Here is a 27,303-nt window from a genome sequence, read left to right on the forward strand (position 1 = left end):
GTGTCAGTGCGCGAACCATTCAGTGAATCATCAACGATATGGCCATTACGAGCCGAAGGTTCCCTCGTGTACCCTTGATGACAGCACGACATAAAGCTTTATGCCTCGCCTGAGCCGACATTGGACTGTTGATGACTGGAAATATCGCAAAGTTTTGAAAATGGCTGCTTGGTTCAGGGACCGTTTGTAAATTAAAATTGAAACAAATGAGCCCTCGGTCGCAATTCTTTAGTCTTATTAACAACGGCACGTTATCAAGATTCAAGTGAGTCGCACGAGCGATGGGACACAGCATCTCCGAGATAGCGAAGAAGTGGGGATTTTCCCGCACGACCATTCCGCGAGTGTACAGTGATCAGGAATCAGCGGCTCCTGGGCCCATCAACGCCGATATTGGACTGGAAACGTGCTGCCTGGTCGGACGAGTTTCATTTCAAATTGTATGGAGCAGATGTATGTGTACGGGTATGGACACAGCCTCATGAGTCCATGGACCCTCCATGGCAGCAGGCAACTGTTCAGTCTAGTGGAGGATCTATAATAGTGTGGGGCGTGTGCCGTTGGAGTGATATTGGACCCCTGATACGTCTAGATACTGACACGTACGTAAGAATCCTGCCTGATCACCTGCATCCAATCGTGCCCATTGTGCAATCCGAAGGACTCGGGCAATTCTAGCAGGACAATGCGACACCCCATACGCTCAGAATTGCTACAGAGTGGCTCCGGGAACGCTCTTATGAGTTTAAACTCTTCCACTGGCCACCAAACTCCGCAGACATGAATATATCTGGGATGCTTTGCAACGTTCTATTCAGAAGAGGTCTACCCCTCGTACTCTTAAGGATTTATGGACAGCATTGCGGGATACATTGCGTCACTTCCCTCCAGCACTAATAGAGACATTAGTCGAGTCCATGCCACATCGTGTTGCGGCACTTCCGCGTGCTCTTGGGGGGGGGGCTCTTACACGATATTACGCAGGTGTACCAGTTTATTTGGGTCTTCGTTGTACCTAAACAACCTTCCATCTAGTACAGGAGGGTGTGCTGCAAGTAATGCCTCCGAACTTTTTATTCTGCTCTCATTATCATTTGAGGTGTTACATGTCATGCATATTACTCAGTCGACATTCCTACTTCGCTGGCGTAAGATGCAAACCCTATGCCGCTAGAGGAGTCCAAACTGTACCGTAAAACATGGGCGGTGTCTAACGTAACTGTGTCAGTGCGTGGAAAACTGCGTACTGCAATTGAGTTTCATGAATTCATTGAGTTCATCCTCACGTGCAGCACACTCTCCCTCACCACACACAACCTTTGTGACTCTTTGCTTCACTGTCATCAGTCTTCCTCCCCATATTCCCAACTGGCCCCATCCGTGTTTCATTTGTATCCAAAACTTGAAGGACACTGGCGAGCACTTCACTTTGATAGTGATGAACTGGTGCAAACGGAGGTGAGTTTGTGGCTCTGTCAGACACTCTCCAGTGACGGCATCAACAAAATGGTCTCTCGTTGGAGACGTGTGAACCAAACGCAGAGTCTGTATTTACAGGCGCAGTTCACGTTGTGGCATAGTTACGACTGTGCAGAAAATATAAGGTGCTAAATTTCAGAGTAGACTGTCAGATGCAGAGAAAAAAAGACAACTAACACACTGAAGAGGTTTTAGTGCTCTTACAGCAGTTCATTTGTCCGATATATACAAAACGAGTCAATTGTGATAACAACATCAAATATCTCATGGAAAGGGTAACTTATTGATATAAAGTTTAAGTTTGCCGTGATAATAGATAGATGATTTCAGCTTGAAACGTAAAGTAGAGACTGTCAATACAGACAGTGAACGCAACTACATGACTAGAGTCCTCAGCAATTGGTGAGACTGACGTTTCAGAATAGTTAGAGACATAGCTAAATGGTAATAACTGTCGTAAAACTTAAGCCCCCTTGAACTACAAATTTGGACACAGTGGGGAGGTCTGCTAACTTCAGCAATACAGACAGTTGTACCATAGGTGCAACCTTATGCCTAACTCGTAAAAAGGGAGGTTCCGGTACTGTGACATTCCAGGGATGTTTTTGAAATTTTGACTTTTTATTTTAACGCTTTTCTGAGCATTCTGAAAGTGTGAATACAATATTTGTGTCACATCGCTTCAACCACGGCAAAAGTTCTATCATGTGTATGTGTGTATGTGTGAGCGGTCCTCAGTCCAGAGAACGGTTTGATGCAGCTCTCCATGCCACTCTATCCTGTGCAAGCCTATTCATCTCTAAGTACCTACTGCAACCTACATCCTTCTGAATCTGTTTAGTGTATTCATCTCTTGGTCTCCCTCTACGATTTTTACCCTCTATGCTTACCTCCAATACTAAATTCGTGATCCCTTGATGCCTCAGAACGTGTGCTACCAACCGATCCCTTCTTCTAGTCAAGTTGTGCCACAAATTAATCTTCTCCTCGGTTCTATTCAGTACCCCCTCATTAGTTAAGTCATCTACCCATCTAATCTCCAGCGTTCCTGTATAGCACCAGCCGGCCGCTGTGGCCGAGCGGTTCTAGGCGCTTCAGTCCGGAACCGCGCTACTGCTACGGTCGCAGGTTCGAATCCTGCTTCGGGCATGGATGTGTGTGATGTCCTAGGGTTAGTTAGGTTTAAGTAGTTCTAAGTCTAGGGGACTGATGACCTCAGATGTTAAGTCCCATAGTTCTTAGAGCCATTTGAACCACTTTTTTCTATAGCACCACATTTCAAAAGCTTCTATTCTCTTCTTATCCAAACAATTTATTGTCCCTCATGACGAAACGCTAAGAGCATATTCTGGCTCTGCCACAACATAGCTCCTCACTTTCGAACTCTTTTACACTAACCAAACTCTTCGTCACATACAAAGTCTCTTAAGGCAGCAGTAAAGAAAAGTTGTAAATATCAGGTTTATACTGAGCCGGTACGTGCCTTCTCAGTACTCCCCGCAATGTCAATATCGAGATCGGGTTGTAGTCTCTGGTCGCCGCTTATATTTGGCGAGTCGGTTTTCCGCACGCCGCGAGGCGGACAGAGCGAGGAAGAAAGGATTGCTGTGAGTTAGTTCTGGACTGTGCATGAGGAGCGACACTGGGGACGGAGGTCAAGGCAGGGTCGGTGGGCCCCGCGGAAGAAGTCGTCTGGGACGGAACGCCGTGGGCTCGAAGATTCCAACGTGTGTGGAGGGCCGCTGTTGTGCCGATGGTGATCGTCGTGTGGTCATTCGAGGGCTGGGAAGTGATTTCTTGGTTCTGCTCGATTGGATTCCGACGAAGAATTACGACAAGTGTGGTGTATGAGGTGAACACAAGAATTCTGAAAAGGTGCACGTTGGTGACGCGTATATCAGACTGGTGAGTGGTGTAAGCTCTGCTTCGGTACCGCAGTCTCCAGTTAGAGCGCTGCTTGGGAGGAGAGCGTTGATATCGGCATTGTCATCTGTTGTTGTTGTGGTCTTCAGTCCTGAGACTGGTTTGATGCATCTCTCCATGCTACTCTATCCTGTGCAAGCTTCTTCATCTCCCATTACCTACTGCAACCTACATCCTTCTGAATCTGCTTAGTGTATTCATCTCTTGGTCTCCCCCTACGATTTTTACCCTCCACGATGCCCTCCAATACTAAATTGGTGATCCCTTGATGCCTCAGAACATGTCCTACCAACCGATCCCTTCTTCTGGTCAAGTTGTGCCACAAACTCCTCTTCTCCCGAATCCTATTCAGTACCTCCACATTACTTATGTGATTTACCCATCTAATCTTCAGCATTCTTCTGTAGCGCCACATTTCGAAAGCTTCTATTCTTTTCTTGTCCAAACTGGTTATCGTCCATGTTTCACTTCCATACATGGCTACACTCCACGCAAATACTTTCAGAAAAGACTTCCTGACACTTAAATTTATGCTCGATGTTAACAAACTTTTGTTCTTCAGAAAATCTTTCCTTGCCATTTCCTTTCTACATTCTATATCCTCTCTACTTTGACCATCATCAGTTATTTTGCTGCCCAAATATCAAAACACATCTACTACTTTAAATGTCTCGTTTCCTAATCTATTTCCCTCAGACTACATTCCACTGTAACTAGCCTGGCATATTCACAGATATCTCTCCATGTGGTTACACTTAGTGCTTGAGTTGTGACGGTGTATGCACCTGTATGCTCAAAAATGAGATCGAAAGGAAGGGCAAAATGGCTAAGCAGGGATGGTTAGAGGACAAATTTATTAGACTACATTCCACTATCCTCGTTTTGCTTTTTTTGATGTTCATCTTTTATTCTCCTATCAAGACACTTTCCATTCCGTTCATCTGCTCTTCCAAGTCCTTTGCTGTCTCTGACAGAATTACAATGTCATCGGTGAACCTCAAACTTTTTATTTCTTCTCCATGGATTTTAATTCCTACTCCAAATTTTTCTTTCGTTTCCTTTACTGCTTGCTCAATATACAGATTGAATTACATTGGGGTATGCTACAACACTGTCTCATTTCCTTCCCAACCACTCGTTCCCTTTCATGTCCCACGGCTGTTACGACTGCCATCTGATTTATGTACAAATTGTGAATAGCCTTTCGCTCCCTGTATTTGAGCCCTACCAACTTCAGATTTTGTTAAGAGAGTATTCCAGTCAACATTGTCAAAAGCTCTACAAATACTAGAAACGTAAGTTTGCCTTTCCTTAATCTATCTTCTAAAATAAGTCAGAGGGTCAGTATTGCATCGCGTGTTCCAACATTTCTACGGAATCCAAACTTATCTTCCCTGAGGACGGCTTCTACCAGTTTTTCCATTCGTCTGTACAGAATTCGTGTCAGTATTTTGCAGCAGTGACTTATTAAACTCATAGATCGGTAATTTTCACACCTGTCAACATCTGCTTTCTTTGGGATTGGAATTATGATATTCTTCTTGAAGTCATAGGGTATTTCGGCTCTCATACATCTTACTCACAAGATGGTAGAGTTTTGTCATGGCTGGCTCTCCCAAGGCTATCAGTAGTTGTAATGGACTGTTGTCTACTGCAGGCACCTTGGTGCGACATAGGTATTTCATTGTTCTGTCACATTCTTCACTGAGTATCGTATCTCCCATTTAATCTTCATCGAACAACATCGGGGATAGGCTACAACCCTTTCTCACTTCCTTCCCAACCACTGCTTCCCTTTCATGTCCCTCGGCTCTTATAACTGCCATCAGGTTTCTGTACAAATTGTAAATAGCCTTTCGCTCCCTGCATTTGACTCTTCTTCCGTTTGCCTAATATTACCCTTAAGTACATCACCCTTGTATAGACCCTCTATATACTGAGAAGTTTTATCATTGGAGCGCGTCAGCAATCGTGAATAATTTAATGAATATAAAGAATCCACCTCGATTGCAAATAGGTGGATGTTGACCTAGGTTTCGGCGCGTGTTTTGCCCTTTTTGGCGTTCTGTATTAATGTTGGACCATGCCTCTTTAGGCAGTTTGTAGTTTTAGTGTGTTCCGAAGAAGGCGTGGTTACCCGCGCCGAAACCTAGGTCAACATCCGGTTTCTGTTTGCAATGGAGGCGGATTTTTTTTATAATCATTATACCTCTATATACTCCTTCCATCTTTCTCCTTTCCCTTCTTTGCTTGGAACTGGTTTTCCATCTGAGCTCTTGATATTCGTACAGGTGGTTCTTTTGTCCAAAGGTCTCTTTAATTTTCGTGTAGGCAGTATCTATCCTAACCTTAGTGATATATGCCTCTATATCTTTACATTTGTCCTGTAACCATCCCTGCTTAGCCATTTTGCACTTCCTGTCGATCTCATTTTTGAGCATACAGGTGCATACACCGTCACAACTCAAGCACTAAGTGTAACCACATGGAGAGATATCTGTGAAGATGCCAGGCTAACCGTTGGTTCTTGAAAAGGGGCAATAGCCTTTAAAATAGTTGCAGTGGCACACATCTGGATAACTGACTAACCTGAGAACATTAGCCAACATGGCCTTGCTGTTGATAATGTAAACAGTTGAAAACAAAGTGGAACTAGAGCTGGTATTTTTTCGAATGGCATGCAACTTTACCATGCGGCTTAATGATGATAACATTTCTTTCGGTAAAGTATTTTGCAGTTAGAATAGTCCTTCAATCACTCAAAGCACTCCGTCTTCAGGCCACGAATGGCCTACCGGGAACATCCGACCGCCGTGTCATCCTTAGTGGAGGATGCGGATAGGAGGGGCGTGGGGTCAGCACACCGCTCTCCTGGTCGTTATGACGGTATTCTTGAGCGAAGCCGCTACTATTCGGTCGAGTAACACTCAATTGGCATCACGAGGCTGAGTGCACCCCGAAAAATGGCAACAGCGCATGGCGGCCTGGATGGTCACCCATCCAAGTGCCGACCGCGCCCGATAGCGCTTAACTTCGGTGATCTCACGGGAACCGGTGTATCCACTGCGGCAAGGCCGTTGCCAAAATAGTCCTTGACTAGGATATAAAAATTGCGATTAATCATGGGATGTCGTTATCGGAAAGCGCAGACATGAAGAGACATGCACAGGATAGACAAGTGTGGAGAGATGCCTGAAACTGATTGAAGACTATTACACGAACTGCAGTTGTAAGACAAGCTTCACTAAATAGACCCGGTCACAAGGTTTCAGACCGTATTAAGACCTGTACTTGTCATCGGCACTCACCTATGATGAGCGCCGTGTTGAAGATGGGGTCCTTGAGGAACTGGACCGCGCACTGGCCGGGCAGCAGATCGCGGTAGCCGATGAAGTGCTCCCAGCCGAAGATGGAGATGAAGAAGAGCAGCGCGGGGATGATCCAGGTGATGGTCACCATCCAGATGACGCGCTGCTTGGTGCGCCAGCTGCGGTACCGGGCCGCGATCTTCACCGAGCAGAAGCGGTCGATGGTGATCAGCAGCACCGTGTACTGGGACACCAGGCACACCGTGTAGTCCACCGAGAGCCACAGATCGCACAGGATGGGGCCCAGGTCCCAGTAGCCCATCAGCACGTACACCGTGTAGAACGGCATCGACACCGTGCCTGGAGCACCGGGAGAGCTCTAAAAACTAGGTTCCACTCTGTGGTTCATGTGACGGTACGTCACATACATGGACATTTGGAGAAAGGGAAAGGAAGTTTTTGTTATGAGCCGCGTGAATTACAAATTATTTCAAGACTGTGTACATGTGCGCGGGGCGATGTATAAGAAATAGTAAAGAACCTAAGTTATTATTATCAAAACACAAATATCGATGTAATTAACAAAACACAGTTTTTTGGTGTAATCTCTGTGTAACATAGGCCATGGAGATCAGAGACAATGCTCTGATTGAACCAGCTCTCCTGTTTTGTTTCGTCTAGCGGTAGGCCGCCATTGTAGTGGTGTCTGATAATTAACATAAGTTTTATCTGTATTTTTGAAAAATATAATAGAAATTGTTATTAGAAAGTGTGTATTATTAACCTAGTTGTCACCTCTCATGATCTCAACCATTAATTATAATTAACAAAGTTTTTACAGAACTTCGCAGTACGGGGAGCTCATATCCCCTAGCAGGATTTAGTCGGCCATTACGCTGACTGTATTACGTAATTAACATATCATGTCATAATGTTAAATGTAAATGCGAGAGACTTCTCAATTTTGATCTTTCATTAATTTCGAAGTTAAAAAGAGTCGAAATAGATTTGGTTTATTAAATTTAGAATACTGAGTGAGTTCAGTATGTGTCATTTTGGCTGCCTAACGGCAGACGAGATTCTCTCCAGTTTTGCCTTGCAAATAATGAAAAAGAAATATTGAAAAGCATTACATTCCGCAATATCTCAGTTAATCTTTGTGTAATTTGGTAGATGAAGAACGAGTAGCACCTGAGACCCATATTAATAATTACAATTTGCGTAAAAATACGCACATTTTCTTTTCTAAATAGCAGCGCTCACGCCAACTATTTATTAGAAGGCGGTGAGTCGCGCGCTGTGTTTAAAAAAAATATTATATCGTGCGTACTTCGGGGCAGCCGATGTCCGTACGAGTGTTATCGCGGTATAAGTTAAGTCTCATGCTAGCCCACAATATTTAAAGCCACTCCAACCAAAATCCTAAAATATATACTTATAAAAATAAAAAATATACTCTTATACCGTGATATTCACTTAATGTTACAGATCGCTACACGGGCGATTCACTGAGGCGGCAATAGCCGTGGGATAGCGAAATACCCATAAACAGATGGAGGTACACAAGGTATAAAAGGACAGTCCATTGGCGGAAGTGTTATGTGTGCTCTGGTGATTCATGTGAAAAGGAATCCAACGCGATTATGGCCGCACGACGGGAATTGAACACGGAACGGTAGCTGAAACTAGTCACATGAGACTTTCCATTTCGGAAATCGTTAGGGGATTCAGTATTCCGACATCCACAGTGTCAAGAGTGTGCCGAGAATACCAAATTTCATGCATTTCCTGGTGGCCGTCACTTAATAACCGAGAGCAGTGGCGTTTGTTTAGAGTTGTCAGTGCTAACAGACAAGCAATACTGCTCGAAATATATGTGGAACGTACAACGAATGTAGCGGTTAGAACAGTGCGAGTGAATCTGCCGTTAATGGGATATGGCAGTAGATGACTGACGCGAATGCGTTTGCTGAGAGCACGGCATTGCCTGCAGCGCCTCTCTTGGACTCGTGACCATATCAGCTGAACCCAACGCGACTGAAAAATGGCGGCCTGGTCAGGTGAATCCCGATTTCAGTTGGTAAGAGCTGATGGTAGGATTTGAGTGCGACGCAGACCCCATAAATCTCTGGATCCAAGTCAATGTGGTGGTGCCTACATAGTGGTGTGGAGTGTGTGTTCATGGAATGAACTATGCCCTCTGGCCCAACTGAACAGGTCACTGACTGTAAATGGCAATGTTAGGCTACTTGGAGGCTATTTTCTCTCATTAGCAGACTTCTTGTTCCGAAACAGCGATGGATTTTTTTGTGGATAATGCTCCATGTCACTGGGCCACAATTGTCTGCGATTGGCTGAATAACATTCTGGATAATTCGAGCGAATGATATGGCCACCGACAACACTTTCGCAATTACGGACGACTGTAGAGACAGCATGATTCAATATTACTGCAGGGAACTTCCAACGACTTGTTCCATCCACGCTACGACCAGCTGCTGCACTGTGGGGGAGGTCCGACACGATATTAGGAGGTATCCCACAACTTTTGTCACCTAACGTTAAGTCCCAGTTGATAAATAAGCCCTTCCACTTTGAAGACTGAAATGGGCACGATACTATCTACGCTAGAACAACTTAATGGTAATGAGGAGCATAGCATTCTGGTACATGAAAAGACCAATGTAGCCTTCCTACTCCAAGAGTGTTTCAGGGAGAGGAATACGTACAGTAGTCCACTGGGACGCACATCTTGTAGAGCGGTGTCAACACTGTGTCCACGTTCACTTACACTAGAAAGTGAATGTCATGTCAATATTTCGTTTATTAGAGTTGCCAATGTTCCTCTATCAGACCTTGAATAGGTTATCATTAATACGTAGACACGTATTTTGCGTGTGAATGGATCATAGCAATGATTTTGGGATAATTAATATTATAAGCACATTTTCGTACAGTTCTGAGCTTTCAAAGTCATCCACTTTTCTCGTGAACCCTTTATTTCCAATGTGGTCTAATCTTGAGACTCTATCACTTTCTCTCGAGCAACAGATCGCTCACATGCCACAGGCAGGGTGATCTTTCCGGAACTAATCTGTCACTCCGCAGTGGAGTTTGTGTTCACATGAAACTTCCTGCAAGATTAAAACTGTGTGCCAGAGCGGGATTCGAACTTGGTACCTCCTCTTGCGCAGACACGTGCTTTACCGACTGAGGTGTCCAGGCACGACACAATACCCGTCCTCACAGCTTTACTTCCGCCAGAATCTCATCTCAAATCCTTTCAAACTTCACACAAATGCAAAACTTCCTACACTAGGCACCTGGATGTGATATTTCGGAGACATCGCTTAGCCACGGCATGGGAGATGTTTCCAGGACGAATTTTTCACTCTGCAATGGAGTGACGCTGTGCCTTTCTCTCTGTTTTGCCAAACTTCGGACCCAAACCTACATTTGCTTGCTACTGTTGTTTCATACACAATCTTGTTAGTTTTATTTATGATCTCATTTGACCAAACGTTTTACTTTGACTGTCGAGTTACATGTTTCCTCTACCCAATTTAGTTTTTAAAATCTTCCACACTCTTTCTTCCATTCGTGTACCTATTTACACATGGATATTTGGAAGAACAACATTTTGATAATGAATTCGTATAATCGAAAATTCGAAGTCATGCTTTCTTCACTATCCATTATCACATACCTAGTTTTCCTTGAGATTATTTTTAAACTCCATTTTTTGTAATCTTCAACCCGATGACTGGTTTGATGCAGCTGTCCGTTCTGCTCTATCCTGTACAAGTCTCCATCTCTACGTAATTGCGACAACCTACATACATCTGAACCTGCTTCTGTAGTCAAACATTGGTCTTCATCCCCAGTTCTATCAAATGGTTCAAATGGCTCTGAGCACTATGGGACTTAGCATCTGAGGTCATGAGTCCCCTAGAACTTAGAACTACTTAAACCTAACTAACCTAAGGACATCACACATATCCATGCTCGAGGCAGGATTCGAACCTGCGACCGTAGCGGTCGCGCGGTTCCAGACTGAAGCGCCTAGAACCGCTCGGAGACTCCGGTCGGCCCCAGTTCTATCCCCCAAACTAAAAAATGTGTGTGATGGCTCACGAAGTGTTCTTTTAGTTAAGATATGTCACAAAATTCTTTTCTTCCGATTTCGGTTCACTGCGAACCTCAATGGTATCCGATCTATCAGTCTAATGTTCGTCCCTCTTCTGTAGCACCTACAGTCACATTACTAAAGCTTCCAGTTTTAATTGTCTATCGTCCTACTCTCACTTTCATTCAAGACTACGCTCCAGCTAAATAACTTCAGAGAAAATTCCTAATACTGCTAACACAGTTTATGGGGTTCTTATTCTAAACATCGTAATTCTCTTCCATTGCGATGTGGGAGTATGAAATGTAGCTCAAAAGTGCCGCCAACCTTCCTGTGTAATGGGGGAAAAGAGTGGCGCCGTGTGACATCGCCGTCAGTTTAGGAGGGTGTCGACCCATGCGAAGCAAAACCCAGTACTTATTGTGAAGTGGAAGGTGGGTTAAGGGAGTTGGAACGTCCTATCCCGACAATGTCAAATTTAGTGACTTGGCTTCCCTGTATTTCAGAAACCACTGTAGCCACTGACATGAAACTTTTACAGGGCATTAAACTGTATGGTCTGAGTCTACTGAACTACAATAATTGTATTTCAGCCACTGCTTTCGCAAATACAATTTTTTAATCACATGGTTAAAATTTGGTGTATTTTATTGTACGTTATCCTAAATAATTTTAATTACACATAACATTATGTTCCTCTTTTAGTTCAGTAGACTCAGGATATGTACGCTATTACTACCTGAAAATTTGAATACTCTACTCGATGTTGTTTCTGAGATTTAGGTAAAAATGCAACAGAAATTGTAAATTATCAGGAACGGCTTCTAAAGTTTCAAAAGACTGTAACTCAAATATGGTTAATTTTTTTTAGTCACTCAGAAGTACCCTGTACCACACTGTATATCATCCTCCTTTTCCAAGTGTTTCCTTCTTTTCTTCTTTCTGGACTCCTTAGTGGCCAACTGTGCTGCATACTCTGCTTTATCAATGCGAACCTTGTCCATCCGTTGCAGTTTGCTTCACGATTAATTCCCATATGCTGTAGCACTTTCACCCTACCAATGTTACCATCATTAAAAGCAATAACAGCATCACTGACCCCCCACTTTAGTGTCTTCATTCGAAGAAAAACATTTTTTGGGAACCGAGTCCATGTAAGAATACTGAACGACACATTGGGATTTTGAGTCTGACCATGCAGACACTTCTTAAATAATTCAGGATTTGCCAGGTCTCTGTAAATAGGTTTAATGATAGCCATGACTGCTGCTGGGATGGAATGGCTGTATGAACTGTTTGAGTACTGGGCATTACGGTAATTGCACCACGAATCAGGTCCAGGAGGGAAAAAAAGGGTGTACTGGTTTCTCATCAGTTGACAGTATGTGAAAGAAGGCAGCCCATACTGCCTGCCTCATTTTCAGCAATTCCTCAGTATTATTTCTAATTGCCATCCCATAGTTCACCAATGATTTTGTCTGTTAGCCTGCCTCTTACGGTTTTACCATCACCAAGTTTCTTGTCTCGCAAACTTTCAACTTCCTCAACCTGGAGACCATCCTCTTCTGGACATGGCCATTACAAACACGTAATTTAACCTTTACTACACAGCAATCCACAGCCTTGTATATAAAAATTACCGATATTATTAGATCTTGAAGTAATGCAAGCCGGCTGCTGGGGCCGAGCGGTTGTAGGCGCTTCAGTCCGGAACCGCGCTGCTGCTACGGTCGCAGGTTAGAATCCTGCCTCGGGCATGGATGTGTGTGATGTCCTTCGGTTCGTTAGGTTTAGGTAGTAGGGGACTGATGACCTCAGATGTTAAGTTCCATAGTGCTTAGAGCCATTTAAACAATTTTTTTGAAATAATGCACATAAAAATTTTAATATTTTCAGGTGGTGTAGATTATATTTAAAAAAATAAAATAAAATACTTCCCCCATGAGTTTATAAGTGTTATATATATGATTTTATTCGGAAAATTGAAAATTTTATAATGAGATGAAAATTCGGAAATGTGAAAGAAATGTCACATTGGCGCTAAATTTCTCCACAATTCGGCCCAACGCCACCGTGGATACGTACAAGATGGGAAGATCGTCACATCAATTGTTTTGATGTCTCTCGGATGGAGGTCAGAACCGCAGCACCCAACGCAGTTTCCTTATAGATGGAAACATTTCAGACACTCCGCCGCTCACAATCTACACGAATGGGTCTTGTGGGGTGCCGTAAAGGATTGTCAACGTACATATCCGCTTCCTTGCAGCGTTGATTCCCACACGTTTTCGGGTCGAAAACGACAGTTCGCAGTGTGATGAGCAACAGGCCGACGTTCTTGACAATCTTTGCTGACGCCCTCGGTAAGATACAACTCTCAAGGACATGGTGGGCTAGAAACTCCACTCGACGTTATCGCACCCCTTTGGACTGCAGTGTGATCACAGTTTTTGCTCTGATGTGTAGGGTGGAACAACTAGGGGCGATATGTGATCACGGAAAACGGTACTTATTCTGTTTCAGCCGTCCTATTTCACACTCTACTGTGACGTGATCAAAGAGGGATGCGACAACGACATATGCGTTAACAAAGCGGCGAAATTTCCCTCAAAGAAGACCTTTCATTAAGGCCCCCAGTGCTACGCACCCGCCTTTGATGGGAACTCTGAACACGTTCCTGCCGAGAGAAAACAGGTCGGCTGCTGTGGCCAAGTGGTTCTAGGCGCTTCAGTCCGGAACCACGCTGTTGCTACGGTCGCTGCCTCGGGCATGTATGTGTGTGATGTCCTTAGGTTAGTTAGGTTTAAGTAGTTCTAAGTTCTATGGGACTGATGACCTCAGATGTTAAGTGCTATAGAGCTTAGAGCCATTTGAACTATTTGAGAGACAACAAGTAAGTGATTCCTAGGTGGCGGTGTGACAGGCAATCATTTCGACATCCCTAAACTGAGTGGTGCTACGTCGCAGAAACAGCACAGGTTGGCTGCACGCGAAAACTAAGGAGTGTCAGACGGGATGCCTAACACGCCGGCGCCCAGAAATAATTCACTGTACAGGAAAATTTTTGAAGTGCGCAACAAAAAAGTGCGGTTTGGATCTCATGGGAAAGAGTCAGTCCATGTTATAGGTTACGTGTAGTGGTTGCTGAAGATGTATATTTGCTGGGTTCAGTAATATTAAGTTTTCAGGTGGGGCCAAGGCATTTCCTGTATAAGCATGAAGCTAAAACTAAGCTCGGACAACATGTAGCAAAATTTAATGGAGAATCGTTTTGTCTGGGGAAAAGCGTTTCATTGCCACTCTTCCATCAGGTTCATCTCCCATGAAAGGTGAACCAGTTAAATTGTGTGCAACGCCACTAAGGATCAATTTGCACAATGAAATGATGCAAGATACAGGGAAACAGGGTTTGTCAATAAGCGAATTATCTGTGGTAGAACCAAAGGGAGAATATGGTGAATTAGAGAAATCTCGGTGGCCTTTCCACTGGAGTATAGTATGTGTATGGGAGATAGACGGAAAGCAGGTAGTGCCTACCGGTATAAATAATTTTAGACCAAAGATACCGGTTAATTGTTGACAGTTTGGATGTTTTAGATGAAATGATCTGGATAGGATGAATTTGAACCATAGCCATAAGCAAACCGCCTGTGCAACTGCATTAGGTGAGCCAGTGAAACGTTCAGAAGAAACAGAGAAATTAGCAATGGAGAATTTGAAGAATTGTTTAATCCTCACTGGTCTTTACCAGTGATGCAATACAGAATCCTGACTGAGGACAAATCATCAGTGTACTGTAAACCAAATTGTGTATCTCATCACCTAGCCAATGATTTGGGAGTTCGTTAATCATCCATTGTGGGACAGTACTAATGAATAAAGTATCAGCCCGAGTACGAAAGAACCAAAGAACAAAGGCACATTGGTTGTACTGCGACTATCGGTATTTCAGTAGTGCTCAACTGGATATCCGTCTTGGGGGGGGGGGGGTGTCAGCAGTATCAGTGGTTGTCGAGAAAGTCGTCCTGATGCTCATAACACTGTGAACTATCTCGTTCGACCGCAAATCGTGTGGGAATCAAATCCACAGAGAAAAGATTGGTCGATATACGCCATTTATGCGAACCCCTGAGTCCTTTTCTCGTTGATTCTGAGCGGCGGTGTGTCTGAAATGTATTCCCTGCCCGCCCATAGGAAAACCGCGCGATTTCAAAGCTGAGCGTTGCCGTTCTGACGTCCATCAGAGAGGCTTTCGAAGGAGGCGTGAAATGTGGGCTAGAGGGCGTGTGAGGGCCTTCCCTTGGTCTGAAACGTCCACGATGGCACTGGACAGAATTATGATGAAAGTTGATGCCAATATGACATCATTAATCCGCTTTACATCTCACGTGAACTGTTGAGCCCCCCCCATGTCCTTTCCGTCTGTGTACACGCGTTGCTGTTTGAAGTATCACCGAGCGCGAATGGAAAGTCGCAGGGCGCCACCCTTTTGCACAGTGGCAGAGGATGGTCGTAGGCACCATTGAGCAACATTTCAAACTTCTGTTCGCAGTGACAGATAATTACGGTGTTTCTAAAATATCTTCAACATTCCGCGGCCCTGTCAGCAACTGTATAAATATTAATTTTAATTTTATTAATCAACAGCCTCAGTTGCACCGTTTACCTAGAATTTACCCAGGTTTCAGCCGGGATAACCCAACCTTCTTCAGAATAACCATAGTGGACATCGTCAAGCTCAAACTATAAATTCGTAAATTATTGTCTGACTGTAAAACTTGTCTGGAACCGCCGCGGACCCACTTCGCGACCGTCACTATTAAATTTCTTGATAGTTTCTTCAGTTCTTTGGTTCAAATGGCTCTGAGCACTATGGGACTTAACTGCTGTGGTCATCAGTCAACTAGAACTTAGAACTAATTAAACCTATCTAACCTAAGGACATCACACACATCCATGCACGAGGCAGGATTCGAACCTGCGACCGTAGCGGACACGCGGTTCCAGCCTGTAGCGCCTAGAACCGCACGGCCACTCCGGCCGGCTCTTCAGTTCTTTCACCTAGGCTAAATATACATGTTACATCCACAATGACACATTTATTAAGTCTCTCCACCTCTATCTTCAGTCTAATTTTATGACTAACTATAGCGTTTCAACTGTGTTCGGAAACAGGGCACCCAGCTCTTCTATACAAGCCTTCTGCAGATGCCCAAAACGCCCCATACTTCTGACAATAAAAGTATTTTACCTTTTCAAAACTAATCTCATAAATTCCCTCTATTTCACCTTATATCGTATATTTCCCATACATATTGTCCACTATACACAAACGGTAGTTACTGTTATTCTGAAGAAGGTTGGGTTATTCCGACTCAAACCTAGGTAAACGGTGCAACTGAGGCTGTTGATTATTAAAATTAAAATTAGTGTTTGGAAAAAGTGGTCCATTAATTATTTTTCACAGTGTATTTGTATTCGATGTTAACGAATTTATCTCTATCAAAAACGCTTTTGGTGCTATTGGCAGGCTACATTTCATATCCTCTCTGCTTCTCTCTTAGTCAGCTACAAAGTGGTTATAATTAAAGAGCAGCTACTCACATACAGGGTGTTTAAAAAATGACCGGTATATTTGAAACGGCAATAAAAACTAAACGAGCAGCGATAAAAATACACCGTTTGTTGCAATATGCTTGGGACAACAGTACATTTTCAGGCGGACAAACTTTCGAAATTACAGTAGTTACAATTTTCAACAACAGATGGCGCTGCAAGTGATGTGAAAGATATAGAAGACAACGCAGTCTGTGGGTGCGCCATTCTGTACGTCGTCTTTCTGCTGTAAGCGTGTGCTGTTCACAACGTGCAAGTGTGCTGTGGACAACATGGTTTATTCCTTAGAACAGAGGATTTTTCTGGTGTTGGAATTCCACCGCCTAGAACACAGTGTTGTTGCAACAAGACGAAGTTTTCAACGGAGGTTTAATGTAACCAAAGGACCGAAAAGCGATACAATAAAGGATCTGTTTGAAAAATTTCAACGGACTGGGAACGTGACGGATGAACGTGCTGGAAAGGTAGGGTGACCGCGTACGGCAACCACAGAGGGCAACGCGCAGCTAGTGCAGCAGGTGATCCAACAGCGGCCTCGGGTTTCCGTTCGCCGTGTTGCAGCTGCGGTCCAAATGACGCCAACGTCCACGTATCGTCTCATGCGCCAGAGTTTACACCTCTATCCATACAAAATTCAAACGCGGCAACCCCTCAGCGCCGCTACCATTGCTGCACGAGAGACATTCGCTAACGATATAGTGCACAGGATTGATGACGGCGATATGCATGTGGGCAGCATTTGGTTTACTGACGAAGCTTATTTTTACAATAAACAGAACTGGCGCATATGGGGAACCGAAAAGCCCCATGTTGCAGTCCCATCGTCCCTGAATCCTCAAAAAGTACTGGTCTGGGCCGCCATGTCTACCAAAGGAATCATTGGCCCATTTTTCAGATCCGAAACGATTACTGCATCACGCTATCTGGACATTCTTCGTGAATTTGTGGCGGTACAAACTGCCTTAGACGACACTGCGAACAACTCGTGGTTTATGCAAGATGGTGCCCGGCCACATCGCACGGCCGACGTCTTTAATTTCCTGAATGAATATTTCGATGATCGTGTGATTGCTTTGGGCTATCCGAAACATACAGGAGGCGGCGTGGATTGGCCTCCCTATTCGCCAGACATGAACCCCTGTGATTTCTGTGGGGACACTTGAAAGACCAAGTGTACCGCCAGAATCTAGAAACAATTGAACAGCTGAAGCAGTACATCTCATCTGCATGTGAAGCCATTCCGCCAGACACGTTGTCAAAGGTTTCGGGTAATTTCATTCAGAGACTACGCCATATTATTGCTACGCATGGTGGATATGTGGAAAATATCGTACTATAGAGTTTCCCAGACCGCAGCGCCATCTGTTGTTGACAATTGTAACTACTGTAATTTCGAAAGTTTGTCTGCCTGAAAATGTACTGTTGTCCCAAGCATATTGCAACAAACGGTGTATTTCTATCGCTGCTCGTTTAGTTTTTATTGCCGTTTCAAATATACCGGTCATTTTTGAAACACCCTGTATTTCCAGCGTGTGCTGCAATCATCTAACTGCAGCGAAAGTTGGTAGATATTCTAATGCGTTAGTGCGGAACCGATTTAAACTGGACGAATATTAGTTCCAATTTTGGCCACCAGGTGGAAATCTGTCACTGTACAGCATCTCGTAGGCGCCTCAGGTGCTCAGACTGAACACATTGTGTAAGCAACAGTTAATAATAACATCAACATCGGGCCTTTGTCACTTGCTTGATATTTTCTGCCCATGCCCCGTTCCTAATCCATTACATATGCGAAATGTCTATACGTCTTTCTTGCATTACAGCACCAGATTTGCACCTGGTGGCCAAAAGTGAAACAAATTCTTTTCCAGCGTAAATCGTTTCCGTATTAGTTTCGCTGCAAACCACACTGGACCTTTGTGAGAAATTGCACTTTAATTGTAACCACCCAGTACGTTGCTACCAAAATAGCAAAACACGTGTACTACTTTCAGTGTCCTTTCCATAACTTATTCCCTCATCACTTCCTGATCGACTACATTCCATAATTACTGTCTTATCTGTGTCGCTCTTCATTTCATGACCTCTTTGCAAGACTCTATCCGTTTCGTTTGACTGATCTGCATGTGGTGGGTCGTTTGGCTGCAAAAATTTTCGTGTGTAAAAGAACGGAATCATCGAAGGAATTTTCGTGAGTTTCAATATCTGCGGATTCGATTCCACTTGAGGGAGTAGATCTTTGCTCCTGCCGATTTCTTTCCTCGGGTTTATCTGCCACACTTTGCGCCCAATACAATGGGGAGCCGGAGCGGGCCGCCGTAATGTTCAGGAGACTGGAAATGATTAGGGCAGCCGGCGACGTCTTTGTCGCCGCCATAAAGGCGCGTCGGTGGCCCTTTGTCTCGCGTAATTAAAATATCCAATTCTGGCGGCCGAGATTAAAGCCTCAAGAATATCTCGGAGGCGCAGAGGGGGAGGGGGGGTGGAACCCGGTGGGAGGAGGGGGGGGGGGCGTGGAACGCCCCAAGATGGGCCGAATCTGCTATGGGGGCGGGCGGTGGGAAGGAATCCGGCCCCCCAGTAGAGAGCCAGGCCGGCAATATTTTCGTCCGCATCTTCAATAACCCCTCTCCGCTGCATTACTACTACTGCCCTCCCTGAGAAAACCACTGCCAAGCGGTTCGACACTGGAGCTCAGACCATCTGTTTGGCACGGTCAGTGCGTCCACACCGTAAGGCAGAATCTCTTCTGCCTGTAGATCTACATCTCTGTCGCCGGTAACCACGTTATGGTGTGCGGCGAAGGGTACTTCGTGTAGCACTGTCGCTTTCCCCTTGATCCAGTTGCGAATGGTTCCTTGGGAAGAACGATTGTCGGTAATCGTCTAATCTCTAATGGCGTTTGAGTGGGACATACGTAGACGGAAGCATATACTAGATGAATTTTCTAGGAACCTACGCTCTCAGAACTTTAGCAATAAACCACATTGTATTGCAGTACGCCCCTCTTGCAACGTCTGCCGCTGGAGTTCGTTAATAATTACTGTGACCTTTTCGTGCTTACTAAATGAACCTGTAACGAAACACGCCGTTCTTCTTTGGATTTTCTCTATTTTCTCTATCATCCTCTCTGGTACGGATCCCATACTGACTAGTAATACTCAAGTATTGGTCGAACAAGCATTTTCTAAGCTGTTTCCTTTGTTGATAGACTACATTCCTGAGGGTTTTTCCAGTGACTCAGTTTGGCATCTGGCTTAATCGTAGTTAATTTTATGTGGTCGTTCCACTTCACATCAGTTCGAACTGCTTCCAGTGATTGTTCTGCAATTTTGTAACCATTCAATAAACGCTATTTCTGTCTAATTACTGGCAATACGTTACATTTCTTTGTTTTGAGGGTGAATTGCTATGATTCTTTGGCGCATCAGTGTGGACTCTGTGTAGAATCGTACTGGTATCCCTCCAGTTGCCGTAGCCTCTCCTATGCTGACTGATTTCAGCTGCTTTTCTACCCCACGGTCAGTCGTTTCGCTATCAGGCAATTAGTGGTTCGGGCGACGATGTAAAGGGGCAACTCCAGTGCTATCTTCTTTTGAGAAAGAGTTTCGGAAAATGACGTCTAGTATTTTGATCTTTTCTGTATCGTCTTCCGTTTCATTGCAATTATGGTCATAAGGGTGTCTAGACTAATGATGGCATCGATACGTTTATAGGTTTAAATAAAGGCCAAAACTTCTTACGACTTTCTGTCAAGTCGGTATGCAGAATTTTTACTTTCGAATTTACTGAACGCTGCACGCATGGTTCTTTACACTAGTTTTGGCTTCGTTTACTTTTTGTCTCTCTGTGAGGCTTTAGGTATGTTTAATTTGGCGGTGAAGCGCTATTTGCTGCTTTTTTTTTTTCTAAAACGGCCTTAGAAACGCGGTGCGTCGTTTCCATCCCTCTCACCAATGCTTGGATCATCCCCATTTAAAGAGTGTTTTACAATGCTCTTGATAGTCGACGTTGTTGGCGCTGGAAATAAAATTTCTTTCTTACCGCTCAGGATTGTTCTTAAGCCTACGTGCGGTTTCGAATATCTGTGATTCTGTCTTCATGATGTTTTCCAGAGATATATGTAGGAGGAATTAGTGTATTCGTTGACTCTTCTACGAACGTACATTTTAAGAAATTTAACAGTGAATCTCACTATCAGGCACTCTGCCTGTCTTGCAGGGTCTGCCACTAGAGTTGGCTGAGTATTTCCGTGACGCTTTCGATCTTACTTGACGAACCGATGACGAAATACGCTGTTCTTCTTCGAATATTGTACAAGGTGACAATTATCGAACTGTATTTAATAAAAAAACGTTAATTAGTTCCAAACTACAGCGTGCACACACTTCATTCAGCATACAAACAGCTACAGATATTCGCATCTAGATTATGTTATGTTCGATATGACTGCCATCATTGGCGATGACGTGGCGCAGACGAATAGGGAAATTGTGCTTGACGGAACACTGGTGCTGCCGACGACATCCTGAATGACTCTTTTCAGCCCGGCACTCGTTTCGGGGTTATTGCTGTATACCTTGTCTTTAATACAGCCCAACAAAAAGGAATCACATGTGTAAAAATCTCTCGGTGTACATGCCACGTCAATTCAGGATAAAACTCCAAGCTTTCGACCACTACCTCCATGGTCGTCGTCAGGGCTAAAACTGACTGTCGTGAACTATTTGTTTTTTCTTTATTGTGATTTTAATACCAGTATAACAGGTAGGCTGGCAGCAGCACAATACGCCGCTCTTCAGCCAAAGATATTACAATGATAAAACAGAGAAGACACATGGGTTGGAACAAAACGGCGGGAGAAAAAACAGTAGACACATGAACATAAAAAACATGAGGCCGTTCACACTCGAAGACAATGCACACTACAAACTGTTGACACGAGGCACAAACACTGAAGATGTCGATGGCACTGGTGAACGATGGAGTGTGACGGTGAACACTGAACACCAAACATGACGGCACACACGAAACACTGATGGCGGTGATCTCCGGCGCGCGAAAGTCCACTTAGCGTGTGCGAGTCCGGGGACCTGCTGAGAGGGGAACAGGGGTGAGGTGGGGGAGAGGGGAGAAAAAGGATGCCAATGGCTGAGGAGACGGGGGCAGGAGGAGAGGGATAGGGGAGGGGATGCCCTGGGGAGGAGGGGGGAGAAAAGGAGGAGGGAGGGAAAAGGGAGAGAAGGGAGGGAGAGTGCCCAGAGGAGCAAGCACAGGAGGAGGGCGGGAGGATCAAAGTTGGTAGGAGGGGTAGATGGAGGGGAGGAGGGCATCATCAGGGAGGGGGAGCTGGCGGAAGCCACCTTGGGAGAGGGTAAGGAGGGTGGAGAGATGGAGACCGGGTGGGACGTGCGAATACAGGCGCGGCAGCGGGCGGGAGTTGGAGAGGATCGGGGAGACGAGCGGGTGAGGAGGATTGAGTTTGCGGGAGGTGTACAGGATCCGTATCCTTTCAAGGAAAAGGAGGAGGTGGGGGAAGGGGATGAGATCGTACAAGATCCGCGTGGGGGAGGGGAGACGGATGCGATAGGCGAGGCGGAGAGCATGACGTTCAAGGATTTGTCGTGAACTAGCAAGGTTCCCACTTTTATATGCAAAGGGCGACTTCTGATTGGCTGGAATGCGTCATGGCAGCAGCGATATGGCGCGTAGTGAAGTGGTGCCCTCTACTTCCATAGATGTAGTTGCTATCCCGCGTTGCTTGCAGCGCCATCCCTTGAATCAGGAGGTAAAGTGCGAGAAGTTTTTCTCTGCGATTTTACTTTATCCAGTGCACTCTTCCAAGTGTTGCTAAGTGCATAGCCGTTGTCTCTGTTAAAGTTACTATCGCTAAGTCTAATTTCGACTGCTTCCCGGATCACAGAGTCCCAGTAATTCGATGCGTGGGCTATTACTCTGGTTTCTTCAAATAAAATCTTATGCTTGTTAAGAAGGCTATGTTCAGCCACCGCTGATTTTTCCAAATACCTGTATTTCAGGTGGCGTTGGTGCTCGATGCAGCGGTCGGCAACGGTTCTTACAGACTGGCCCACGTAATTCTTGCCGCATTCGCAAGGAATAGTATAAATTCCCGGCACTCTTAAGCCGAGACTATCTTTGACTGGTCTCAACATTTCCTTAATTTTCCTAGGTGGTCGGAAAACTGGTTTTATTCCTTGCCTCTTCAGGACTCTGGCTATCTTGCTCGTTATAGCACCGCAAAAAGGAAGTCGCGCTATGTGTTGGTCCTCTTCGTGTATGTGGCCGGCATCGTGTTTTACTTTCTTGGGCAATACTGATTTAATTTCACCGGCAGAATAACCATTCCTCTTGAAAACAGTCGTCAAATGGTTAATCTCGGGACCGAGGTGGTCCTTGTCAGAAATAGTCCTGGCTCTGTGTACTAAAGTATTCAGCATAGCTCTCTTCTGAGACGGATGATGGAAGCTATGTCTATGCAGATATAAGTCTGTATGGGTTGGCTTCCTGAGGTAGTGGTCGAAAGCTTGGAGTTTTATCCTGAATTGACGCAGCATGTACACAGAGAGATTTTTACTCAAGAAATACGTCGCGAAAGACTTCGTAGCCATACAGGAATCACATGTGTTTAGATCCGGAGAATATGGTGCCCAATCGAGACCCAGTGGGCTCTTGGCACCCCACACATATGCGGTCCTCAAAGTACTCCTCCAGGACATCAAACAATCTCTTTCTTCGATGGGGTCGAGCTCCATCTTGGATGAACCACATCTTGTCGAAACCAGTCACTTTGGATAACGGAGATGAAATCATCTTCCAAAATTTTCACGTATCGTTCGGTAGTCACTGTACCATCAAGGAATATCGTACCGATTACTCTGTAGCTGGGCACTGCACACCACGTAGTCACCCGTTGAGGGTGAGGACACTTCTCCATTGCGAAATGCGGAGCCTCAGTCACCAATATGCGCCAATTTTGCTTATTCACGACTCCATTCAAACGGAAGTGGGCTACGTCGCTAAATTAAACCATACATGCGTATACTAATTGCCAGCATGTCCCGCGGCCAACCGTGCAGTTTGAATGTCCTAACGCAAGCCATTCAGAAGTTATGACTATTTTATTTAATATAGTTCAATAATTGTCGCCCTGTATAATCTGTTTATGTCCTATCCGATATGGGTCCTAGACTTACAAACAGTATTCAAGTATTGGTCGAACTAGGGTTTTGTGAGCTACCTCCTCTGTGGGCGAACTACGTTCAGGGTCCGTTCGAGAACATTTTTCCATACAAGTGACTTATCCATTGGCACCACTCCCCTTCCCCCGCCGATTTTTCCACACATCGCCATAATTTTTCATTTAGCGCCTCCCCCTTCTCCCTTCCTCCGTCATACATTAGTTGTCATTACTTGAGCTCTTGGTAAGACCTTTAAAAATAAATGTAAACGTAGTCAGAGCGTACCTTACTTCGGATCGTTCCACCTTAAATCGCACCTTATGTATGCGACCAGATATGTAACGCATGCGACTCGTTCTAGTGATTTTTCTGCCAACATGTAACCATAGAATAATGAGCAACGCTGTCTCTTTATACGCAACCAGGAAAACAACCAAACTACCGTGCATGAAACAGTCACATTCAAGTGCCACTGTGAATGCATGCGTGCCTGAAGTTACTAACATTTAAAGGCATAGCATGGAAGTAATTATAACCGTGACTAACATACAGTTAACGTGTAAAAAACTAAATATTTTTATAACAAATGTGATAAATATAATATAGAAACGATACGGATACACGAGCTTTATGTATCTCCAACACTGAACATGGAAACTTGTACCTGAAGGTAAACCACCTGAAGACGGGCGCAAGCCAGAAACCGGTCGTGTGTTAAAATCATCGTCTACTGTGACTGGTAGCGGTTATTTTCACGCCCAATAAAGGAACAATAACTGCAACCATTGTGAATTTAAAAAAATAATTTATTAAAATTTGTCGTTGAGCATATAAGCGTGAAAAATTTAGAAAAGGTTTGAAATTACGTATGAGGTTTGTTGCAAGTCCATAAACACTCTCAGTATAAGGAAGTAGATACGTTTTAAGAAAAGATTGTTTTCTACGGATCTCAATGTTTATCACGTCATATCTCGTGAACTACACTGATGAGCCGAAATATTACGACCGCTGCCCACCGCAAGGTTGAATGCCTCCTGGTGATGGTGCGGGCACGTGACACAGTAGGGAGAGAACGTAAGCGGAGGAGAGACGAATGCGCGCACTCATTATAGCGAAGATACGGGCCACAAATGCGGAACTCTACTGATGTAAGCGGTTTTGACAAAGGACACATTGTTGCGGCGCTGCGGACGGAAACGAGAATCTCTGAAACGGCGAGGTTGGTCGCCTGTTGGCGTACTATCGTGAGCGCATATAGAAAGTGGTTGAAGGATGGCGGAATAACGCGTAGGCTGTGTGGTATTGGACGACCACGTGTCATTACAAAACGTAGAGGTCGGAGGTTCCCCCACCGAGTAGTACAGGACAGCCATCGATCTGTGGCAGATTTGATGTCAGAGTACAATGTTGTTGCAGGCACAAGTCTTTCAGGTTCAAAGGCCACTATTGAACATGGAGCTCCACATCACACGACCCCTACCTGTTCCTGTGTTGACCCAACGACATCGTCATTTACGATTGCAGAGTGCACAGCATCACTTTCACTGTGGACCAATAGAAACGTGTCGCCAGTCGAATGAATCGCATTTTTTGTTACAACAAGTAGATGGTTGCGTCGTTACACAACGTCATCCATTCGAATGGTGCTTGAAACGTGCACCGCCCCACAGATCCAGACCAGCGAGAGCAGAATTATTATATGAGGTACACTGAGTTGGGCTTTACGGAAAGTATGATAGTACTCGAAGACAACAGTGAACTATGTGAACACTATTGTGGGCCATCGTCATTCCTTCATGGTTGAAGTCTTCTCTCATGGCGGTAACATCTTCCAGCAGGATCACTCTCTGCGGCACAGGACCAGACTCGTGCTGCAGTGGTTTGAGGAGCTTGACGGTGAACTCACATTGACATCTTAGCCAGAAATGCTCCTGATCTGTACCCATTTCAACACACATCGGGCGCCAGCTGCGGAACCACAAACCAACTTCCCACAATTTACGGGAATTTAGTGACCTGCGGATAGATAATTGATGCCACATGCTTCAGGAAACCTATTAAGGGCTTGGTAGAATCCATGCCAAGCAGTACAGTCTGGAACCGCGCGACCGCTACGGTCGCAGGTTCGAATCCTGCCTCGGGCATGGATGTGTGTGATGCCCTTAGGTTAGGTTTAAGTACTTCTCTAAGTTCTAGGGGACTGATGACCTCAGCAGTTAAGTCCCATAGTGCTGAGAGCCATTTGAACCATGCCAAGTAGAATCTCTGTTGTACTGTGTTTGTGAAGAGGACCAACACGCTATAAAACACGTTGTCATAATGTTTTGGCTAATCGGTGTACGTGACTTGCAGTTATACAGGGTGGTCCATTCATCGTGACCGGGCCAAATATCTCACGAAATAAGCTTCAAACGAAAAAACTACAAAGAACGAAATTTGCCTAGCTTGGAGGGGGAAACCAGATGGCGCTATGGTTGGCCCGCTAGATGGCGCTGCCATAGGTCAAACGGATATCAACTGTGTTTTTTAAAATACGAACCCCGATTTTTTATTACATATTCGTGTAGTACGTAAAGAAATATGAATGTTTTAGTTGGACCACTTTTTTCGCTTTGCGATAGATGGCGCTGAAATAGCCAAAAACATATGGCTCACAATTTTAGACTAACAGTTGGTAACAGGCAGGTTTTTTAAATTAAAATACAGAACGTAGGTAGGTTTGATAATTTTATTTCGGTTGTTCCAATGTGATACATGTACCTTTGTGAACATATCATTTCTGAGAACACGTGCTGTTACAGCGTGATTACATGTAAATACCACACTAATGCAATAAATGCTCAAAATGATGTCCGTCAACCTCAACGCATCTTTCAATACGTGTAACGAAATTCCTCTCAACAGCGAGTAGTTCGCCTTCCCTAATGTTCGCACATGCATTGACAATGCGCTGACACACGTTGTTAGGCGTTGTAGATGGATCACGATAGCAAATATCCTTCAACTTTCCCCACAGAAAGAAATCCGGGGACGTCGGATAAGGTGAATGTGCGGGTCAATGCAGCTGTCATGAAATATGCTATTCAATAACGCTTCAATTGCACGCGAGCTATGTGCCGGACATCCATCATGTTGGAAGTACATCGCCATTCTGTCATGCAGTGAAACATCTTGTAGTAACATCGGTAGAACATTACGTAGGAAATCAGCATACATTGCACCGTTTAGATTGCCATCGATAAAATGGGGGCCAATTATCCTTCCTCCCATAATGCCGCACCATACATTAACCCGCCAAGGTTGATGATGTTCCAATTGTAGCAGCCATCGGAGATTTTCCGTTCCCCAATAGTGCATATTATGCTGGTTTACGTTACAGCTGTTGGTGAATGACGCTTCGTCACTAAATAGAACGCGTGCAAAAAATCTGTCATCGTCCCGTAATTTCTCTTGTGCCCAGTGGCAGAACTGTACACGACGTTCAAAGTCGTCGCCACGCAATTCCTGGTGCATAGAAATATGGTAAGGGTGCAATCGATGTTGATGTAGCATTCCCAACACCGACGTTTTTGAGATTCCCAATTCTCGGGCAATTTGTCTGCTACTGATGTGCGGATTAGCCGTGGCAGCAGCTAAAACACCTAGTTGGGCA

The 27,303-nt window shown here is 44.7% G+C and overlaps 1 protein-coding gene and 1 pseudogene across 1 annotated transcript in view; both read right to left on the reverse strand.

Annotated features, from left to right (window-relative positions):
• The window catches only part of LOC126214897 (5-hydroxytryptamine receptor 2A), a 177,122-nt gene that overhangs the window by 76,664 nt on the left and 73,155 nt on the right, over positions 1-27,303 (reverse strand). The window contains exon 4 of the mRNA XM_049941540.1: positions 6,711-7,070. Coding sequence (XP_049797497.1) covers positions 6,711-7,070 — 360 coding nt within the window. The remainder of the gene's footprint in view (positions 1-6,710; positions 7,071-27,303) is intronic.
• LOC126215457 (5S ribosomal RNA) lies at positions 6,367-6,484 on the reverse strand (annotated as a pseudogene).

Source organism: Schistocerca nitens, chromosome 12 (genome assembly GCF_023898315.1).
Source record: "Schistocerca nitens isolate TAMUIC-IGC-003100 chromosome 12, iqSchNite1.1, whole genome shotgun sequence".
NCBI classification, from domain to species: Eukaryota; Metazoa; Arthropoda; class Insecta; order Orthoptera; family Acrididae; genus Schistocerca; species Schistocerca nitens.